This window comes from Mangifera indica, chromosome 4 (genome assembly GCF_011075055.1).
Source record: "Mangifera indica cultivar Alphonso chromosome 4, CATAS_Mindica_2.1, whole genome shotgun sequence".
Taxonomy (NCBI): Eukaryota; Viridiplantae; Streptophyta; class Magnoliopsida; order Sapindales; family Anacardiaceae; genus Mangifera; species Mangifera indica.
The window spans coordinates 18607315-18628697 of record NC_058140.1 but is presented as its reverse complement, the minus strand read 5'-3'; the positions used below and the strand labels follow the sequence as shown (position 1 = coordinate 18628697).

General features: G+C 34.1%; 2 protein-coding genes across 4 annotated transcripts; both read left to right on the top strand.

Moving 5' to 3' along the window:
• Window positions 1-50: 50 nt before the first annotated feature.
• Window positions 51-13627, top strand: LOC123214487 (beta-glucosidase 12-like). Its single transcript, XM_044634279.1, has 14 exons — window positions 51-104; window positions 650-703; window positions 6124-6195; window positions 6295-6364; window positions 6480-6538; window positions 6618-6693; window positions 6789-6866; window positions 7012-7099; window positions 7211-7582; window positions 7672-7889; window positions 7992-8023; window positions 12817-12919; window positions 13054-13162; window positions 13256-13627. The coding sequence occupies exons 1-14, from the start codon at window positions 51-53 to the stop codon at window positions 13422-13424; spliced, it is 1554 nt and encodes a 517-aa protein (XP_044490214.1). The 3' UTR covers window positions 13425-13627.
• Window positions 6147-20482, top strand: LOC123214486 (beta-glucosidase 12-like). Of its 3 annotated transcripts, none has more exons than XM_044634278.1 (12): window positions 6147-6195; window positions 16971-17040; window positions 17156-17214; window positions 17294-17369; window positions 18333-18410; window positions 18557-18644; window positions 18756-19127; window positions 19217-19434; window positions 19537-19568; window positions 19672-19774; window positions 19909-20017; window positions 20111-20482. In XM_044634278.1, exons 4-12 carry the CDS (start codon window positions 17309-17311, stop codon window positions 20277-20279), a joined length of 1230 nt encoding a protein of 409 aa, XP_044490213.1. In that variant the 5' UTR covers window positions 6147-6195; window positions 16971-17040; window positions 17156-17214; window positions 17294-17308; the 3' UTR covers window positions 20280-20482. The 3 variants fall into 3 exon arrangements, with proteins under 3 accessions (XP_044490213.1, XP_044490211.1, XP_044490212.1); XM_044634276.1 differs by lacking the exon at window positions 6147-6195 and adding an exon at window positions 16687-16871; XM_044634277.1 differs by lacking the exons at window positions 6147-6195; window positions 16971-17040 and adding an exon at window positions 16690-16776.
• The last annotated feature ends 901 nt before the right edge of the window (window positions 20483-21383 follow it).

The following is a 21383-nucleotide window of genomic DNA, read 5'->3' as shown; positions in this document are numbered from 1 at the left end:
AATAGGGGGGCTGGGGTATTGCTTATTCACAGTTGAAATCATAATCAAATATGGCTATGCAAACCTCTCCTCTGCAATTCCTCCTGCTCCTTCTCACCTTTCTAGCTCAGACAGATAACCTCATAGCAGCTGAACATATCTATACTCCCTTCAACCGTGAAAGATTCCAAGAATTAGTAGAAATCAAAGTAGCCAAACAAGAAGAAAAAAACAGAGCAATTACTGAATATTCCTCCACACTTTTTTTATTAATTTGATTTAGGTATTTACACAGAATTTATACAACAAATCTACTGCCAGGCTGCCAGGCTGGCTATCTAAATCAGCACCGTTGAAACATAACTGCTTTAACTAACTGGACCTAAACTTTGGAACACCGTTTGATCTTTATCAAAAGTAAGACACTTTGAATTGAGAAGAAATAGAAGAAAGAAGAAACGAAGTGTCCAGAAGAAGCTTCATTCTCTGCCCATATAGTGCACTTTTGGTTTAATAAATTTAAACCAAAACGCACAGCAATTGTTAAAAGCTAATATGGGCTGCAACTTTATATTTGGACTGCTACACCTCAACAGCTCCTGCTCACTTCTAATTGGGCTTCAGAACATCAGCAGAAATGGGCTTCAAGAAGACTCAATTACATTTCTAGTTTAACATCCTCCCTCAAGTCAATGCAGCTGAAAGCAGCAGTAGACTTGTAAACATTTTAAACAGAAGTCAGACTTTCAGTTGCATTCTCCACTATACGACTAAACACCTTCAGCTGCTCATTTGCATAAGTAACTTTCTCATCAGACTTTATATAACACACATCAATGTCTGAGGACTATCTCCTGTACCATCTTCACATTTTTTAGCAAAATTTACCCATTCCAGTAAATGCAGTTTTTCTCTAAGAAACTCAAATCTAGATATAGGCAAAGGTTTTGTAAGGATATCAGAAACTTGATGTTCTGTAGGTACATATTGCACTTTCAAATGTTTGGCTGCAACTTGTTCCCTCACAAAGTGCACATCTATCTCTATATGCTTAATCCTACTATGGAAGACAACATTGGAAGCAAGTGAACCTGCGCTCATATTATCACACCAAATTATTGGCACAGCAAAATAAGCAACCTTGATTTCACACAACAGACTTTTTATCCATGCTATCTCCGTTGAAGCCTGACTAACTGCCCTATACTCTGCCTTAGTAGAAGATAATGCAACAACCTTTTGTTTTCTGGATGCCCATTGCACTAGATTCCCACCAAAAAATACACTATACCCACTGGTGGATCTTCTATCCTCTGGTCCTCCTGCCCAATCAGCATCAGCAAATGCCTCTATAGTAAGTAATGCTGCAGGTTTAATCAGTAAACCAAGGAATTTGGTTCTCTGGATATATCTGAGTACCCTCTTGCATGCCTCCCATTGAAGCACAGTAGGTTCTTTCAAAAACTGACTCAACTTATTGACTACATAAGCCAAGTCAGGTCTTGTTAGAGTGAGATACTGTAGAGCCCCTATTGTACTTCTGTATTGGGTTGGATCTCCATATAGTTCACTGTCTCCAACAAACAATTTCACCCCAGCAGACATTGGGCTATTGGCTGCTTTTGAATCCTGCATGTTTGTCTTCACCAATAGTTCTTCTGCATATTTGGCTTGACAAAGATGCATACCATTACTGTTTCTGTGAACTTCAATCCCTAAGAAAAAACTTAGAGCACCCAAGTCTTTTAATGAAAACTGATTATTGAGATCATCAATTAACCTGTGTATATAATCAATATCAGGACCAGTTAGCAATATGTCATCCACATATATCAGAAAAAACACTCTGATTTTACTATCTCCTAAAATGAAAAGACTTGAATCTGAAACAGTATTAACAAAACCTCTCTGTAGCAATGCATGCTTCAGCTTATCATACCAGGCTCTAGGAGCCTGTTTAAGGCCATAGAGAGCCTTTTTCAACCTGCATATATAGTGTGGCCTCTCTGGATCAACAAAACCTTGAGGTTGGCTCATGTAAACTTCCTCCTGTAACTCACCATTCAAAAAGGCATTATTAATATCAATCTGATGCACAGGCCAATTATGGGAGACTGCTAGGGTCAATATCACTCTAATGGTCACCATTTTCACAACAAGGCTGAAAGTATCGAAATAATCTACTCCTGGAGTCTGTTGGAACCCTTTTGCCACTAGCCTGGCCTTTAATTTCTGCACAGATCCATCAGCATTTAATTTCACCTTATACACCCACTTATGTCCTACTAAATGTTGTTCAGCCATATGAGGTACCAGTTCCCAAGTTTTATTTTTAATCAGTGCATCATACTCTATCTCCATTGCTTTGTACCAAGCTGGATTATTCAAGGCCTCAGTGACACTAGCTGGTTCCTTTATAACAGATGTAGACATGTAAGAAAAGTTCCTTGGTGGAGGAAGATGCCCTGTCTTACCTCTGGTTAGCATAGGGTGAACTGATTGGTTTGAAGGTATCTCACTTGCTACATTTGGACCATGTGGGAGTGCAACCTCTAATGGAACAAAACTGAAAGTGTCTGAGGTCTGTAGAGTTTGTGGAGATAAGTTATCAAGTGAATGGGTATTTAAGCTTTTGTTTTGAACTGAAAAATCAGGAGCAGTAACAATGTTTGGTGTATTGTATGAGATGGTTGGTTTAGGCTGTGATATGTTATTAATATTCTGAGATGCAATAGTTGTATTTTCAGAACTTGACTCTGCAGATGTGAGATCTGTTGGAACACTTAGTCTAGGAGACTGTTCAAGAGGGATAAAGTTAGCTTTTGAAGGCACAAATACTTCAAGAGGTGATTGATGAAATTGTTTGGAAATAGGGTGAGATTGACTAATAAACACAGGATCATTTTTGAAGGGATAATCAATTTCATCAAACTTAACAGAAGCAGAGATATAGACTCTTCCAACATTACTAAGACATTTATAGCCTTTATGTTTTAGGCTATATCCCAAGAAGACACATTTTTGGGTGTGAAAGTTAAATTTATGATGGCTATAGGGTCTCAAATAAGGGTAGCAAGCACACCCAAAAGTTCTAAGAAGTGAATAATCTGGTTTGTGAAGGAAAAACAATTCATATGGAGTATTATTTGCTAGGACAGTAGAAGGCATCCTATTGATCAGAAAAACTGAAGTTTGAAAGGCTTCCCACCAAAAATTCAGAGGCATACTGGCTTGAGACAGTAAAACTAAACCCAATTCCACTATGTGTCTATGTTTTCTCTCTGCTCTCCCATGTTGTTGATGAGTATGAGGACATGACACCCTATAATCTATACCTGTTTCTTGGAAATATGGAACTAATGCTCTATACTCACCACCCCAGTCTATTTGCATGGTTTTTAGTTTGTAATCAAACTGGTTTTCTACAAATTTATGAAAAAATTTAAACACATTTACAACTTCAGCTTTTGATTTAAGAGGAAATATCCAAGTGTATCTTGTGTGATCATCAAGGAAGTGGATATAATATCTAAAACCTTCCCTAGACAACACAGGAGCTGGACCCCACACATCACTATGCACTAACTCTAATGGCTTAGTGGCTCTAGAATGAGAAATAGAGAAATGTCCTTGATGATGTTTACCAAAATGACAATCCTTGCAAAAATTAAAGCTCTGAAAATCAGCATGCAAATTTAAAGAATTGAAAACATTTTTCATAGTCTTCTCACAAGGGTGACCAAGCCTTTTATGCCAAATTTCAACATCAACTTTATTTACTGTAAAACTACTATTCTTACAGTCGTAATCCTCTATATTTTTGGTGGTTTTGTTGCCTAGAATTTGACACTGAGGGCTGAAACTTGTAGAACAGCAGGTTGAAGACCTGTCTGAGGGCAATTGAAGCTGGTACAGTCCATTCCTAAGTGTTCCTTGGAGCAACACAACCTTGGAGTCCTTGTCCTTGACAAAACAACAATTGCTCATGAACTCAACAATAACATTGTTATCCCTAGTGAATTTAGAGATACTAAGGAGATTTTTTGTAATTTTTGGGACACATAGAATGTTTCTAAGGTAAAGATATTTATTTGATAAGGAAGTTGGTAAAGAAGTAGAACCTGTATGGGATATTTTCAGGCACTCTCCACTGCCCACTTGGAGTTGTTGTCCCCCCACATAGTCCTCTTTGATAGCCAGTTGATCAACCTTAGAAACAACATGATCTGAAGCCTCTGAGTCCATATACCAACTCAAGTCTTCAATGGTATTAGGGCAAGCAAACTGAGGTTGTGGTGTATTCCCAATGCTCAGATAGGATTTAGAATCATTAGTTATACCAGTGTTTGCAGGATTTGTCTGTACCAACTGAGCTGTAGTCTGGAAAGGAGCTAAAGATGGTTGAGTACTTGAGTGTTGCTGATTCGACACACTTGTGTGAGATGAATTATACTGAGGATGGAAAGAAGCTGGAGATGTACAAGTAGCATGAGCAGGCACATAAGGTAGTGTATGATGGGCATAGGGATTTGAGGTTAAGGTTTGAGTAGCTACACAAGCTGCACTAACTGAACCATGACTGTTTGACTCTTGGTTTTGACGTTGGCCAAGATAGGTGATATCAAACCTATGGTAACACTGCAAGGCCATGTGTCCTGCTTTACCACAGAGTTGGCAAATAACCTTGGGTTTATTGGTATATTTGCCTCTGCCTCTACCTTGAGAAAAGCTATTTATCTCCCTAGCTTCAGGTCTAAAAGTCTTTTGACTCATTCTCTCAATGCTACTATTTTGTCCTGAGTGAACATTAGAGTAAAATACATTTGCATGTTCACTAGCTACTCCTTTACTGACCAAATTCACAGTGCTACCACCATAGTCAAAACCATGGGCTGAGATCTTAGTAAGTCTCTGCTCATACTTCTGTAGACTAAGTTTCACATCAGTAAGACTTAATTTTCCATCAGAAGAGCACATATTTGTCATAATAATGGCGATTATTGGCTCAAATTCGGGACCAAGGCCATCTATCACATAGTTAATCAACTCTTCTTCAGTAATTTGTTGACCACAGGTAACTAGGGTATCATACATTTCTTTCAGCCTCCTTATGTACTCCTGAACACTCAGATTCCCTTTCTTAAAATTTTGTAAGGCATTTTTCAGGTTTACAATCCTGATTTTCGACTCAGAGACAAAATAATATTCTAAAGAATTCCAAACATCATTAGCAGTCAAACAATTTGCCACATTATTGAACATTTCTTCTGATATAGATGCTAGAAGCCAGCTCATTAACAACTCATCAAATCTTTTCCAAACAAAATACTCAGGATTAGGTTGCTTTTCCTCATGCAAAGCATTCTCAGATTTTACATTGAAGAATGAAGAAGGGCAGGAAACTAAACCTGTGAGATGTTCACGAAGACCGTGGGCACCTACTGTATATAAGGCTTGTGCTCTCCAGTAGCGGTAATTACTCTCAGACAACTTTGGGCTAATAGCTTGCAGACTTGAAACAGGAAAGGAGTTTAGATTTATTGAAGATACTTTTCCAAAATCTACCCTAATCGATCTCTGTTCCGGCGTCCAAGAATTGTCTGAGCCAAGAATACCAGAATCATGAGCCATATCGACGCTAGTCAATAGCTCTGATACCATGAAAGATTCCAAGAATTAGTAGAAATCAAAGTAGCCAAACAAGAAGAAAAAAACAGAGCAATTACTGAATATTCCTCCACACTTTTTTTATTAATTCGATTTAGGTATTTACACAGAATTTATACAACAAATCTACTGCCAGGCTGCCAGGCTGGCTATCTAAATCAGCACCGTTGAAACATAACTGCTTTAACTAACTGGACCTAAACTTTGGAACACCGTTTGATCTTTATCAAAAGTAAGACACTTTGAATTGAGAAGAAATAGAAGAAAGAAGAAACGAAGTGTCCAGAAGAAGCTTCATTCTCTGCCCATACAGTGCACTTTTGGTTTAATAAATTTAAACCAAAACGCACAGCAATTGTTAAAAGCTAATATGGGCTGCAACTTTATATTTGGACTGCTACACCTCAACAGCTCCTGCTCACTTCTAATTGGGCTTCAGAACATCAGCAGAAATGGGCTTCAAGAAGACTCAATTACATTTCTAGTTTAACAAACCGGAGTTCTTTTCCAAAAGATTTCATCTTTGGAACTGCATCCGCTGCTTACCAGGTTCAAAAGATAGCGTACTAAAATACTAAGATACATATTCTTTTATTTTTATGTGTGATGGTTTAATTAATTTGTTTATAAATTTTATACGATTTTCAGTATGAAGGTGCTGTAAGTATAGATGGGAGGGGCCCTAGTATATGGGATACCTTCACTCACAAGTACCCAGGTTTTTCTCCCATTGATAATCTATTACGGTTAGCAATATTTTTCTTCATTAATTATTTGTAAGTAAACACTGTCATGCATATGATATATATGTTTATTTGTGGTGTGAATTGTAGAAAGAATAAAGGACAGGATCAATGGAGATGTCGCAGATGATTTTTACCACCTTTACAAGGTTTGGAGAAAGATAAAAATGAGTAATAATTTTACTAAATGAGACTAATCAATGATGTTTTCAAAAACTGTTACTGCAGGAAGACGTAAAGATAATGAAGGAAATGAATACAGACGCTTTCAGATTCTCCATTTCCTGGTCTAGAATACTACCCCGTAAGAATACATTTCGTGGTCAAGAAATATTTAAATATATTTCTTTTCTTCCATTAATTGTCACTGATTTTTCTTTTTTTGATTCCAACAACTAGGTGGAAAAATAAGCGGGGGAGTGAACAAGGAAGGAATAAATTTTTACAACAACCTCATCAACGAGCTGCTGTCAAATGGTGATAAATATAACTGCCTAACATAAATAGTTAATTAAAATTGATTTGTTGAATGGCATACCCATGATTGAAAATACACATTATCACGTGTAATATATATCCAGATTAGGAAAAAAATATATTGAATTTGTGGGTACATTTCCAGGTTTGCAACCCTTTGTGACTATCTTTCATTGGGATCTGCCTCAGGCCTTAGAAGATGAGTATGGTGGCTTTTTAAGCCCTCAAATCGTGTAAGTGAGCAACTTCATTTCACTTACTGAGTGAATATATTTCTAGGGTTGTAGCGAGCTATCATATAAATAGAGCCCATATTGTACATGATCGTATTTATGATATTACAGGGATGATTTTCGAGACTTTGCAGAACTCTGCTTCAAAGAATTTGGTGATCGCGTGCAGCATTGGATCACTCTGAATGAGCCATTGACTTTCAGTAGTACTGGTTATGACACGGGCACAGATGCACCAGGCCGGTGTTCCAAATGGGTAAATGCAGCATGTCAGGCGGGAAACTCCGCCACTGAACCTTACATTGTCGGCCACCATCTGCTACTTTCTCATGCCGCAGCCGTCAAACTATACAAGCAAAAATACCAAGTTATTCAAAAGGGCAAGATTGGTATTACACTGGTGACATCCTGGATAGTACCTTCCTCCAAAAGGAGACCTGATATTGAGGCAGCATATAGAGCCCTTGACTTCACGTTTGGATGGTGAGAAAATCTTTATCCAAAGGATCCAATTATAAATTTTATATATATATGCAGATTTTTCAACTAATTAAATTTTAAAATATATACAGGTATATGGACCCAATTATCTATGGCGATTATCCATTCAGTATGAGAAATATTGTGAGACAAAGACTCCCAAAGTTCACCAAGGAGCAATCAGATATGGTGAAAGGATCTTTTGATTTTATCGGTATAAATTATTACACTGCAGATTATGCAGCTAACATTCCTGTTGCCAATACCGTCAACATTAGCTACTCAACAGATTCTCTTGCTAATTTGACCAGTAAGTACAGCTGAAATAAATAAAAAACTGATTATATTTACTACTGATCGAAAGTTTAAAACATGCGTTCATAACTTAATCTTCTGTCTCTCTCTTTTCCAGCCAGTCGCAATGGCATTCTAATCGGTCCACAGGTACATCTAAATATGAATTATTATTATTATTTGTAAGTGGAAGTAAAGACAAATTTGCAGACAATGATAAAAACTGAACAAAGTTGTGTTATTTCTGAATGATTTTTACATGGATGTAGAAGACCATTATATAGAACAGAAATTTAACAACATCCTTTATTTTAAGCAACTACTTCCTAAATAAATGCCACTAGTAAAACTGATAAACATTATATGTGATCTTCCAATATACTCTTCAACTAACAGAGTAACTGAAGCCTTATTGAACGGAACTACCAACCAGTCTAAGCAATGTTCCAATAACATCCCCCCTCATTGCTTAGTTGGTGCCAACATCCTTCATTCCTAACCTAGCTTTGAATTTGATAAGTTTCTCTACACTTAATGATTTAGTGAAGATATCAGCAATTTCATCATCTGTTGATACATAAACCATCTCTATTTCTTTGTTAAGGACTTTTTCCCGTATGAAATGATAATGAACCTCTATATGCTTTGTACGAGCATGAAATGTTGGATTGGCTGCCAACATTATGGAGCTGATATTGTCACTCTTGATTTGAACACAGTAGTCAACTTTTTCACCAATATCTTTAAGTAGTTGAGTCAACCATACACTATCACAAACAGCTAGCATTTGCCGCTCTGTATTCGGCTTCGGTGGAAGATAACGCTACTGTAGGTTGTTTCTTACTTGCCCAAGATACAACTCCTGTACCTAAGTTGAAACAAAAACCAGAAGTTGAGCAGTGTGTGGACAGATCTCCGGCCCAATCTGCATCACAATAACCTGAAAGTTTGATAAGAACTCCGCATTTATAGAAAACTCCCTCGTTGATTGTTGCCTTTACATACCTTAAGATACGTTTAACAACCTCCATATGTGTTTTCCTTGGATTGTGCATGAATTGAGTCACGACTCCTACTGCATAAGCCAAATCTAGACGGGAGATTGTTAAATAGATGAGACTACCAACAATCTCTCGATACACATGCGGTTCATCTATGAGTGCACCTTCATCCTTTGACAACTTGTGATTCACTTCTAGTGGTGTTGATATTGGATTGGAGTCCAACATTCCAAACTTCATTAGTAAATCCAGTGCAAATTTCTTCTGCATGATCAAAATGCCATTATCATCTCGTACCATTTCAATTCCAATGAAGAATTGAAGTTCTCCCAAGTCTTTCATTTCGAACCGTTGAAACAGATCATTTTTTACCCTTCTAACATCTTCATAATTACTCCCCCAAATAATGAGGTCATCAACATATATTACGCATATTGTTAATGACTGTGGACAATTTCTTATAAACAGACAAGGATCAACATGTGAAGCAATAAACCTGTGAGAACAAAAAAATTCTTTAACCTTAGTGAACCAAGCTCTCGGAGCTTGTTTGAGCCCGTACAACGCCTTTTTTAGTTTGCAAACATAATCTTGTTTTTCTTGGTCCTCAAATCCTTCCACTTGCTGCATATAAATTTCTTTGTCAATTTCACCATTCAAGAATGCATTTTTTACGTCCATTTGATACAATTTCCATCCTTTCGTAGCTGCAATTGATATGATAACTCGAATGCTTGTGATCTTAGCCACAGGGCTAAATGTCTCATCATAGTCATCACCATAGGTTTGAGAAAATCCTCTCGCCACCAATCGAGCTTTATAGCGTTCAATTTCGCCATTGGATTTACGTTTAATCTTGTAAATCCATTTGCAACTGATAGTTTTCTTTCCCTCAGGCAGTGGAACAAGATCCCACGTAGCATTCTTAGTTAATGCTTTCATTTCTTCTTCCATAGCATGTTGCCATCTTGGATCGGTTGATGCCTCTGCATAATTTTTTGGCTCATATGAGTTTATTACTTGCACCATATACATATAGTGCAAGTTTGTGACATAATAACCAGCCAGCCTTTTTGAAGGATATCTTTCACGTGTTGGGTAGCGACGTACTTCAGTAGAGTCATCGATTAGAGTGGAAGAGCTGGGATTTTGTGGAGAATTTTCTTGGTCTGAATTAACTGCAAGATGTTGTGAGTCTAGTTCAGATTCTTCTTCCTTATGATGCGGCATGAAAGGCAATGCAATTTCTTGATTTTCTTGAGATGGCTAGTACCATTGTGACTCCTCATCAAACTTGACATCCCTACTTTCGTATATACATTTGTTGATAGGATCAAAGCATCGATATGTTTTTCTTTCCAACGAGTAGCCAACAAAAATGCATTTTACTGCTTTCTTGTCAAGTTTGTCTCTTCCTTCATCAGTGTTTTTCACATAAGAAATACAACCAAATATACGTAGATGTGTGAGGTCTGGTGTCCTTTGAAATAAAAGCTGATAAGGAACTTTCATTTCAGCTCGCAGCGGCATTCGATTGATCAAATACACTGCAGTATTCATAGCTTCAACCCAATATATCTTTGGTAATTGTTTCTCATTAAGCATTGCTCTAGCAGATTCAACTATATGACGATTTTTCCTTTCAGCTATGCCATTTTGCTGAGGAGTTCTAACACATGTTAGTTGTCTTTTTATGCCATGCTCTTTGAGAAAATCACAAAACTCATGTGATGCGAATTCTCCACCATTATCTGTCTGAAGGTGCTTTATCTTCCTATTAAGTTGATTCTCAACAAGAACCTTAAAATTTTTGAAGTGTTCAAATACCTCGGATTTATGATGAAGAAAGTATAGCCATGTATAGCGTGAATATTCGTCAATGAATGAAACAAAGTACTTCTTTCGACTGTGGGACTCAACTGGGCTTGGTCCCCAGACATCACTGTGAATAACTTGAAGAGGATAGTGTGCTGAAACCTTAGAGACAGGAAAGGGCTGCCTTGCTGCCTTGGTGAATGCACATGTTTCACAAGTATATTTCTTGCAGTGTTGAATTAAGGGAATTCCAGTAATTGACTGCTTCTTTGACATATCTATGACACGTTGAAGATTGCAATGTCCCAACCTCTTATGCCAAAGATGAGCAAGAGCAAAATTCTTCTTTGATGTGGATGACTCTTCCATTGTTAGAGCAAATAGCCTTCCCACCTTTTTTCCTCGAGCTATCAAATTGCCAGTTTCTTGTTCCAAAATTTCACACCCTGTGCTACTGAAATGTACATTATAGCCCTGGTCTATGAGTTGCCCTACTGACATGAGATTCTTGTAGAGTTTAGGAACATGAAGGACATTAAATAACCTTCTCATATCTCCATTTGGCTTTGGCAGTTTGACATGGCCTCGTGCTTCGATTGCAAGAGTTGTGTTGTCACCTGTTATGACTCTAGGAGTATTTGTCCATGGTTCTTTGGTAACAAAGAGATCAGCTCTTGGAGTCATGTGATTTGAGCATGCCGAATCAATATACCATTGATCTTTTGAAAGATCTAATTTTTCCATAACACATAGAGCTTCTTCATTCTTGTTGTCATCAGAGTTCTCCGTTAATTGATCTGTATTATCTTCTATTGCACTATAGTTCCCTTTCTTATACCAATAGTCCCTTGCAAAATGACCTTTGTTGCCGTTATTGTAGCAGTTGAAGTTTCTTGAACGATTGCTTGACGATCGAGGTTGACACATTCTTGAGCTGAAATTTCCTTGATCATTATTGGTTAGTGATGACTTATCACTGGAATTTGTTCGAAATTGTCGACGATTCTGTTGTGGCCTAGTTGATTTTTGAACAAATCTTTTTCCTCGAAATCTTCCACTAGCATTGCTAAATAAAGCTTCATTAGAAGTTTCATAACTTGTGGTTTTGCTCTCCAACTTGCGTCTTTCAAGTAAAGCTTCTTCTTGTAGGAAAAGACTAATTGCCTCGTTCATTGGTGGTTTCTATTTCTAAACTAAGACTCTCATTGCATCAAATTCAGTTCTTAAGTTTTCTGATATGATGGCAACTCGAGCGTCATTTTCCATCTTAATACCTATTCCCTCTAACTAATCACATAGATCTTTAACCTTGCGAGAAAATACAGCAATAGAATCATTGCCTTGTTTGCAGGCTCACAATTCAGCCTCCAAGAACGCCTTCCTAGCTCCGCTTGCTTGCTCTTGTACAGTGGCCAAACTGTCCCAGGCTTCTTTCGCATAATCTAGCTCTCTCACATAGGAGAGCATGTCAGACCCACAAGATATTTGAATTGCATGCAACGCCTTGTCGTTGTTCTTTTTCCATGCATTCAATCCTGCCTGATTTCCTGTGGGCGTAGCTTCAGATCCATCAACAATGTCCCATAACCCTTGTCCTCTCAAATAGCTCTTCATCCACACTTTCTAGTTAGCATAGTTCTTTTCTGTAAGAACTTCAGGAACAATTGCACTAGATGTCGACATTGTGAAACTACAGTTTTGCACTGTAAGAACACCTTAAAAAAAATTATTGTCTCCTCTCTCTTCAGCAACCAAGCTCTGATACCATGTAAGTGGAAGTAAAGACAAATTTGCAGACAATGATAAAAACTGAACAAAGTTGTATTATTTTTTAATGATTTTTACATGGATGCAGAAGACCATTATATAGAACAAAAATTTAACAACATCCCTTATTTTAAGCAACTACTTCCTAAATAAATGCCAATAGTAAACCTGATAAACATTATATGTGATCTTCCAATATACTCTTCACTAACAGAGTAACTGAAGCCTTATTGAACGGAACTACCAACCAGTCTAAGCAATGTTCCAGTAACATTATTATTATTATTTTGAAAAGAATGCTGTTATTGAAGAAATATATGAACAAGAAATAACCCAATAAATTTTTTTATGTTTGAACAGGCGGCTTCAAGTTGGCTTCATGTCTATCCTAGGGGTTTACGAGATCTGCTATTATACGTGAAAGAAAAATACAACAATCCTCTTGTTTACATAACTGAAAATGGTAAAGAAAAAAAAAATCCTACTAGAACTTCATTGTACCAATCCAATATATAAATAATATTTTGTACATGTAATTTGTAATTGAAGTCCATGCATGCCATTTAATTTTCTTCATTCTTTTGACTTTTTTTCCAGGGATTGATGAATTCAATAATGCAAGCTTACCGCTAGAGCAGGCCTTGAAGGATCCCATGAGGATAGATTACTACCACCGCCATCTTTTGTTCCTTGAAAGAGCCATTAAGTGAGTTTGATTTCTGTTTGTTCATGTCAAAACATATGTAGTTCTTCATCTGTTAATCAATTAGTGACTCTCAATTAATATTTATAATGGCAGGGAGGGTGCAAATGTGAAAGGATACTTTGCATGGTCACTGTTAGACAACTTTGAATGGTCTTCTGGTTATACTGTGAGGTTCGGCATCAACTTCGTCGACTATAAAAATGGCAACAAAAGATATCCTAAGCAGTCGGCCATTTGGTTCAGGAATTTCCTGCAGAAATAGATGGAGCTACCCATGCTGAACATCAGACATAATAATAAAATCATTCTGTTATAATTTCAGTTAAAGCACGGTTTATCTACTCGTGTTGTATTGTTCTCAATGTATTTGTATTTTCATATTTCTCATTAATAAGTCTGATGTATGGCCGTTGCCTTCATATTTCTTATTAATAAAGTTTCCCTTACTAAGGGTTTCCAAGAAAATTTTCATCTTGGGGCTGCCATGACTCATGAGGCCACCTAAAGGGACATTTATAGTTTTCGACTGCTGGTTTTGACTCGAAAATGAATTACGTAAAGAGTAAGTTTCATTTTGCCACCTAGGTTTGGTTTAAAATTCTTTTTCACCCCTAGATAATATAAATACTATTATTACCTGAAATCAAACCTATTAGTGAAAAAAAAAAAAAAAACTAATACAGTGCTATAATGTAAAATGACCTTCTTATTACTTACCAGAAAAATTACTTTTTTATTGTTACTATTTCATTTTTTTCCAAATAATAATATGATCTTAAATTAATAAAAATAAAAATATTTTTTTAATTATTCAAAATTCATAAGAACTACTTATTTTCCATTTCTTTCACTTTCACCTTTTCTTTCTCTCTTTCTGGTTTTAAGTAAAAATAATAATAATAAATGATAATAATAATTATACTAGTAAAAATATAGATAAAGATGTCAATGACATATAATTATATGTTTGGAAGTAAAGGATAATTTTTTAAAATGTTAGTGGTGGGGATTTTGGAAATTGAAAAAAGTTGGGACTTAAAATTTCAATATATCCATAAGTAGTATAAAAAAAAAAACAAGTATACCCACAAAGAATTTAACAAAATCCAACAAATTAGAAGTATAAATATTATATTATAAATTATTATAATTATAATAGTATTTTCAAAATTTATAGAGTAAAATATAATAATTTTTGAAGGAGCACATTAGGTTTTCTAAAGATCTTAGAGGTGAAAAAATTACACATGCCCCTCTTATTATATATATATATCTATGTAACACAATAACATCATAATGTTTGTTAAAAACAAAGAATAAAGGTTTGGCTTAAAGCTCCTGGAAAACTAAGGTGTTGTATTGTAACACCTGCCTTACTTTTATAGTCATGAACTATAAATTTGGACAAATGGACTGCAGTTTGAATTAAGGCAGGCATGGCAAGGAGTAGATTTCCTGTGCTAATGGGTGATAATGGTGCACAAAGTGCTAGGATGTAATGGCCATATATTCCAGGGATATTCAAATTTTTAGTCTTATTTTAATTCGTGTATACATATATTCATCTTAAACTCTAAACAAATATATCACAACAGTAATTTATTTTCCTAAAATACCCCTCTTAAAACGACTCATGCAGAGAGATTCCATCACATTTTCTCTTTTTCTCTGCAACTTTAAAAGATATTATATCAATGGAAAATAATTGAAACAGTGAGATAATGGTATAATATATAATATGATAATAATTAAAAATTAAAATAGTGAGATAGTCATTAATATCACTTTCAACATAAGCTTAAAGTCAAATATAATAAAAAGTTAATTTAAAAGATCATTTAGCACATGGGGTTTAACTGGAAGTAGCCTGAAAAGTCTCCATAGTGGGAATATCAAGGATTGGCGTCGATGCCAACCCTCTTCCTTTGGATTTAATTTTTAAAAAATGTCATGGGTTGCATCAATCACATATACTTCAATTATTTTTCAAAGTTTTTCAATGTTTTAATTATTTTCCATTGACACAAAATGTTTTTCAAAGATGTAGAGAAAAAGAGAAAAAATCTCTCTGTATAGGTAGCATTAAACGAGCATTTTGAAGAAATAGATTATTGTTATGATTTATTTTTTTAAAATTTCAAATGAATAGTATATATGTATACATAGATTAAAATAAGACTAAAAATTTGAATATCCCTATATTTAGTTGAAACTAGTAAAACTGCAACATTATCCTACTAGTTCTTTGTTTTTTTCTGGTTACATTTTGAAATCTTTACCAAATGTTTCCATTTTAAAGCTAAATCTAACTTGCATTTGCCTATCTTCAGGGCCCAAGTCACATTTCCTTGAGTTGGACATAAAGGTTTCATTAAGACAACAATTATCCAATATAATATTTTTTTTAAATGATGAAGAATCTATCCGAATTTATCATCCGTTTAGAGTTAACAAATCATCAAGTATTTTAAAATTTTAATCTTGATATAACATCCACAAATCTCAAACCAAAATCCCTTTATTTAAGGATTTCACATGTTTTATTACTCAAATTGTCTTTTGATACTTCAATATAATTATTATGAATTACCCTTTAATTTTTGTTTTTCTCCATTCACATAGCTATGATTTCTAGGTTGTTAAAGATTCACAACCTGTCACTTGATATAACATTTTGTCAATACTTCGAAACATAGCTTTAATTGTCCATACTTTAAAAAAAACAAAAAGATACATATGATTCACATGGTAACTTATATTATTATTATTATTTTTCTCTTTTATATGTGACACGTGATGGGTTATGCGATATATAATAAACATAGTTAAGGTTGTGATCTCCCTTATATATATTGAATTTTTGTTAATCAATAAATGATAGTGTGATATCTTTCTTTCAAGCTTAAACCCTATCATATTTTCCTTTATTAGACTAGAAAAACTTAGGATAATGCGACAATCCGTTTAATTAGAAATATAAATCTTAATTAATTTTAAATTCAATAAAATTAGGATTTTAGCGAATAATTTTAATAGGTGTAATTTTAACTAAATTTGAACTTTTCCCAAACAAAATAATTATAAAAGTTATTTATGATATTTAATAACTTTTTATATTAAAAAACTAACTTTAAATTAACAATAATACTATGTGCCCAATTTTTGTATACAAGCAACGATGTATCACAATTTGATTGAGTATTATTTTATTTTTAATTTTTAACTGTCTAATCATATAATGACACATTATTGTTTATGTATAAAAATTATGCACATAACAGTATTCTTAAATTAAATACTTATAATAGATTTAATAACCATTTCAACCATTTTGTTTAGTCATTCATTTTCAAATTTTATTGATATGATCAAAATCTATGAATTTAACACTTACTAGTTGTTTTAGAAATTATAATAGTAATAAAAAGGAGTAAATAAAATATTCGTTAATTGAGTAAAATAATTTGAAAATACCTTAAAATTTCCAACAATTCTTTATAAATAGGGGGGCAGGGGTTTTGCTTTTTCACAGTTGAAATCATAATCAAATATGGCTATGCAAACCTCTCCTCTGCAATTCCTCCTGCTCCTTTTCACCTTTCTAGCTCAGACAGGTAACCTCATAGCAGCTGAACATATCTATACTCCCTTCAACCGGAGTTCTTTTCCAAAAGATTTCATCTTTGGAACTGCGTCCGCTGCTTACCAGGTTCAAAAGATAGCGTACTAAAATACTAAGATACATATTCTTTTATTTTTATGTGTGATGGTTTAATTAATTTGTTTATAAATTTTATACGATTTTCAGTATGAAGGTGCTGTAAATATAGATGGGAGGGGCCCTAGTATATGGGATACCTTCACTCACAAGTACCCAGGTTTTTCTCCCATTGATAATCTATTACGATAAGCAATATTTTTCTTCATTAATTATATGTAAGTAAACACTGTCATGCATATGATATGTATGTTTATTTGTGGTGTATATTGTAGAAAGAATAACGGACAGGAGCAATGGAGATGTCGCAGATGATTTTTACCACCTTTACAAGGTTTGGAGAAAGATAAAAATGAGTAATAATTTTACTAAATGAGACTAATGAATGATGTTTTCAAAAACTGTTACTGCAGGAAGACGTAAAGATAATGAAGGAAATGAATACAGACGCTTTCAGATTTTCCATTTCGTGGTCAAGAATACTACCCCGTAAGATATATGATTGTTCTGCAATGTTAATTAAGTGATTATCTGTTTATTAATTGCTATTTAATACAACTATTAATCCCATTGAAGCCAAAATGACATAATACCGCTCACTAGATAGGACAAATAGAAGAAATTTCTCTGTCATTATATTAAATACAATGGAAAAGATGCTTTTGTCCATATCATAAAAAATATCCCCTGGTAGATTTTTCCATCACATGTTTTGACTTTAGCCATTTTACAATGTGAATGCATTAATAGCCTAGAGGATTTGTTTTAAAAATTCTCATATACTTGTTTGGAGGGGCGGCTATTTATAGAAGCCCCCCTCCTTCACTTCATATACAATTTCTCTTCTCTGATCCGGAAGTTATATTTATGCTTTGGCTTCTTCCTCTACTTTCTTCCCAATTCTTCTTTAATCATTTATCTTTTTATATTTGTTTATTAAATTTATAACACCCTTGTCCATATATCATGATGCTGGGGATTTTAATTTAATTTAATTTTTAATTTGACTTAATTATTATTTGTTGAGAAAATGACTTAATTATTTTCTAAATTTATATTTAAGCTTCGAATTCCATCTCTAGAGGTGGCGGCTGTGTTTTGAAAGCCATATGAGATTGAAATTCATCCTAAATTGAGCAAGATAATTCATATTAAATTACAATTTGATGGACAAAGTCAGAACAATCCCATTATGTCTAATATAAATTTAACAAATATATTTTAAAATTATAATTATATTATACTAACATCATCAATCTATTAAATTAACCAAATTAATTGACGAAGATTAAGACTCTTGGATAACGGTCAAAATAAAATTATCACTAATAAAAGACAACTCTTTTTTTTTTTAATTTAAAATTGAATAATGTGCCTCTTGCACATTTAAATATATTTCTTTTCTTCCATTAATTGTCACTGATTTTTCTTTTTTTTTTTTCGAACAACTAGGTGGAAAAATAAGCGGGGGAGTGAACAAGGAAGGAATAAATTTTTACAACAACCTCATCGACGAGCTGCTGTCAAATGGTGATAAATATAACCTGCCTAATATAAATAGTTAATGAAAATTGATTTGTTGAATGGCTTACCCATGATTGAAAATATACATTATCACGTGTAATATATGTCCAGATTAGAAAAAAAATATATTGAATTTGTGGGTACATTTCCAGGTTTGCAACCCTTTGTGACTATCTTTCATTGGGACCTTCCTCAGGCCTTAGAAGATGAGTATGGTGGCTTTTTAAGCCATCGCATCGTGTAAGCGAGCAACTTCATTTCACTTACTGAGTGAATATATTTCTAGGGTTGTAGCGAGCTATCATATAAATAGAGCCCATATTGTACATGATCGTATTTATGATATTACAGGGATGATTTTCGAGACTTTGCAGAACTCTGCTTCAAAGAATTTGGTGATCGCGTGAAGTATTGGATCACTCTAAATGAGCCATTGACTTTCAGTAGTAATGGTTATGACACGGGCATATATGCACCAGGCCGGTGTTCCAAATGGGTAAATGCAGCATGTCAGGCGGGAAACTCCGCCACCGAACCTTACATTGTTGGCCACCATCTGCTACTTTCTCATGCCGCAGCCGTCAAACTATACAAGCAAAAATACCAAGTTATTCAAAAGGGCAAGATTGGTATTACACTGGTGACATCCTGGATAGTACCTTACTCCAAAAAGAAACCTGATATTGAGGCAGCATATAGAGCCCTTGACTTCATGTTTGGATGGTGAGAAAATCTTTATCCAAAGGATCCAATTATGAATTTTATATATATATGCAGATTTTTCAACTAATTAAATGTTAAAATATATACAGGTATATGGACCCAATTATCTATGGCGATTATCCATTCAGTATGAGAAATATTGTGAGACAAAGACTCCCCAAGTTCACCAAGGAGCAATCAGATATGGTGAAAGGATCTTTTGATTTTATCGGTATAAATTATTACACTGCAGATTATGCGGCTAACATACCTGTTGCCAATACAGTCAACATTAGCTACTCAACAGATTCTCTTGCTAATTTGACCAGTAAGTACAGCTGAAATAAATAAAAAGCCGATTATATTTACTACTGATCAAAAGTTTAAAACATGTGTTCATGACTTAATCTTCTTTCTCTCTCTTTTCCAGCCAGTCGCAATGGCATCCTAATCGGTCCACAGGTTCATCTAAATATGAATTAATTTTTTTTGTTTAAAAGAACACTGTTATTGAAGAAATATATGAATCAGAAATAACCCAATAAATTTTTTTATGTTTGAACAGGCGGCTTCAAGTTGGCTTTATGTCTATCCTAGGGGTTTACGAGATCTGCTATTATACGTGAAAGAAAAATACAACAATCCTCTTGTTTACATAACTGAAAATGGTAAAGAAAAAAAAAATCCTACTAGAACTTCATTGTACCAATCCAATATATAAATAATATTTTGTACATGTAATTTGTAATTGAAGTCCATGCATGCCATATGATTTCTTCATTCTTTTGACTTTTTTTTCCAGGGATTGATGAATTCAATGATGCAAGCTTACCGCTAGAGCAGGCCTTGAAGGATCCCATGAGGATAGATTACTACCACCGCCATCTTTTGTTCCTTGAAAGAGCCATTAAGTGAGTTTGATTTCTGTCTGTTCATGTCAAAACATATGTAATTCTTCATCTGTTAATCAATTAGTGACTCTCAATCAATATCTATAATGGCAGGGAGGGCGCAAATGTGAAAGGATACTTTGCATGGTCACTGTTAGACAACTTTGAATGGTCCTCTGGTTCTACTGTGAGGTTCGGCATCAACTTCGTCGACTATAAAAATGGCAACAAAAGATATCCTAAGCAGTCGGCCATTTGGTTCAGGAATTTCCTGCAGAAATAGATGGAGCTACCCATGCTGAACATCAGACATAATAATAAAATCATTCTGTTATAATTTCAGTTAAAGCACAGTTTATCTACTCGTGTTGTATTGTTCTCAATGTATTTGTATTTTCATATTTCTCATTAATAAGTCTGATGTATGGCCGTTGCCTTCATATTTCTTATTAATAAAGTTTCCCTTACTAAGGGTTTCCAAGAAAAGTTTCATCTTGGGGCTGCCATGACTCATGAGGCCACCTAAAGGAACATTTATAGTTTTCGACAGCTGGTTTTGACTCGAAAATTAATTACGTTAAGAGTAAGTTTTATGTTGCCACCTAGTTTGGCTTAAAATTCTTTTTCACCCCTAAATAATATAAATAGTATTATTACCTAAAATCAAACCTATTAGTGAAAAAAAAAAAAACTAATACAGTGCTATAATGTAAAATGACCTTCTTATTACTTACCAGAAAAATTACCTTTTTATTGTTACTATTTCATTTTTTTGAAATCATAATATGATCTTAAATTAATAAAAATAAAAATATTTTTTTAATTATTCAAAATTCATAAGAACTACTTATTTTCCATTTCTTTCACTTTCACCTTTTCTTTCTCTCTTTCTGGTTTTAAGTAAAAATAATAATAATAAATGATAATAATAATTATACTAGTAAAAATATAGATAAAGATGTCAATGACATATAATTATATGTTTGGAAGTAAAGGATAATTTTTTAAAATGTTAGTGGTGGGGATTTTGGAAATTGAAAAAAGTTGGGACTTAAAATTTCAATATATCCATAAGTAGTATAAAAAAAAAACAAGTATACCCACAAAGAATTTAACAAAATCCAACAAATTAGAAGTATAAATATTATATTATAAATTATTATAATTATAATAGTATTTTCAAAATATATAAAGTAAAATATAATAATTTTTGAAGGAGCACATTAGGTTTTCTAAAGATCTTAGAGGCGAAAAAATTACACATGCCCCTCTTATTATATATATATATATATATATCTATGTAACACAATAACATCATAATGTTTGTTAAAAACAAAGAATAAAGGTTTGGCTTAAAGCTCCTGGAAAACTAAGGTGTTGTATTGTA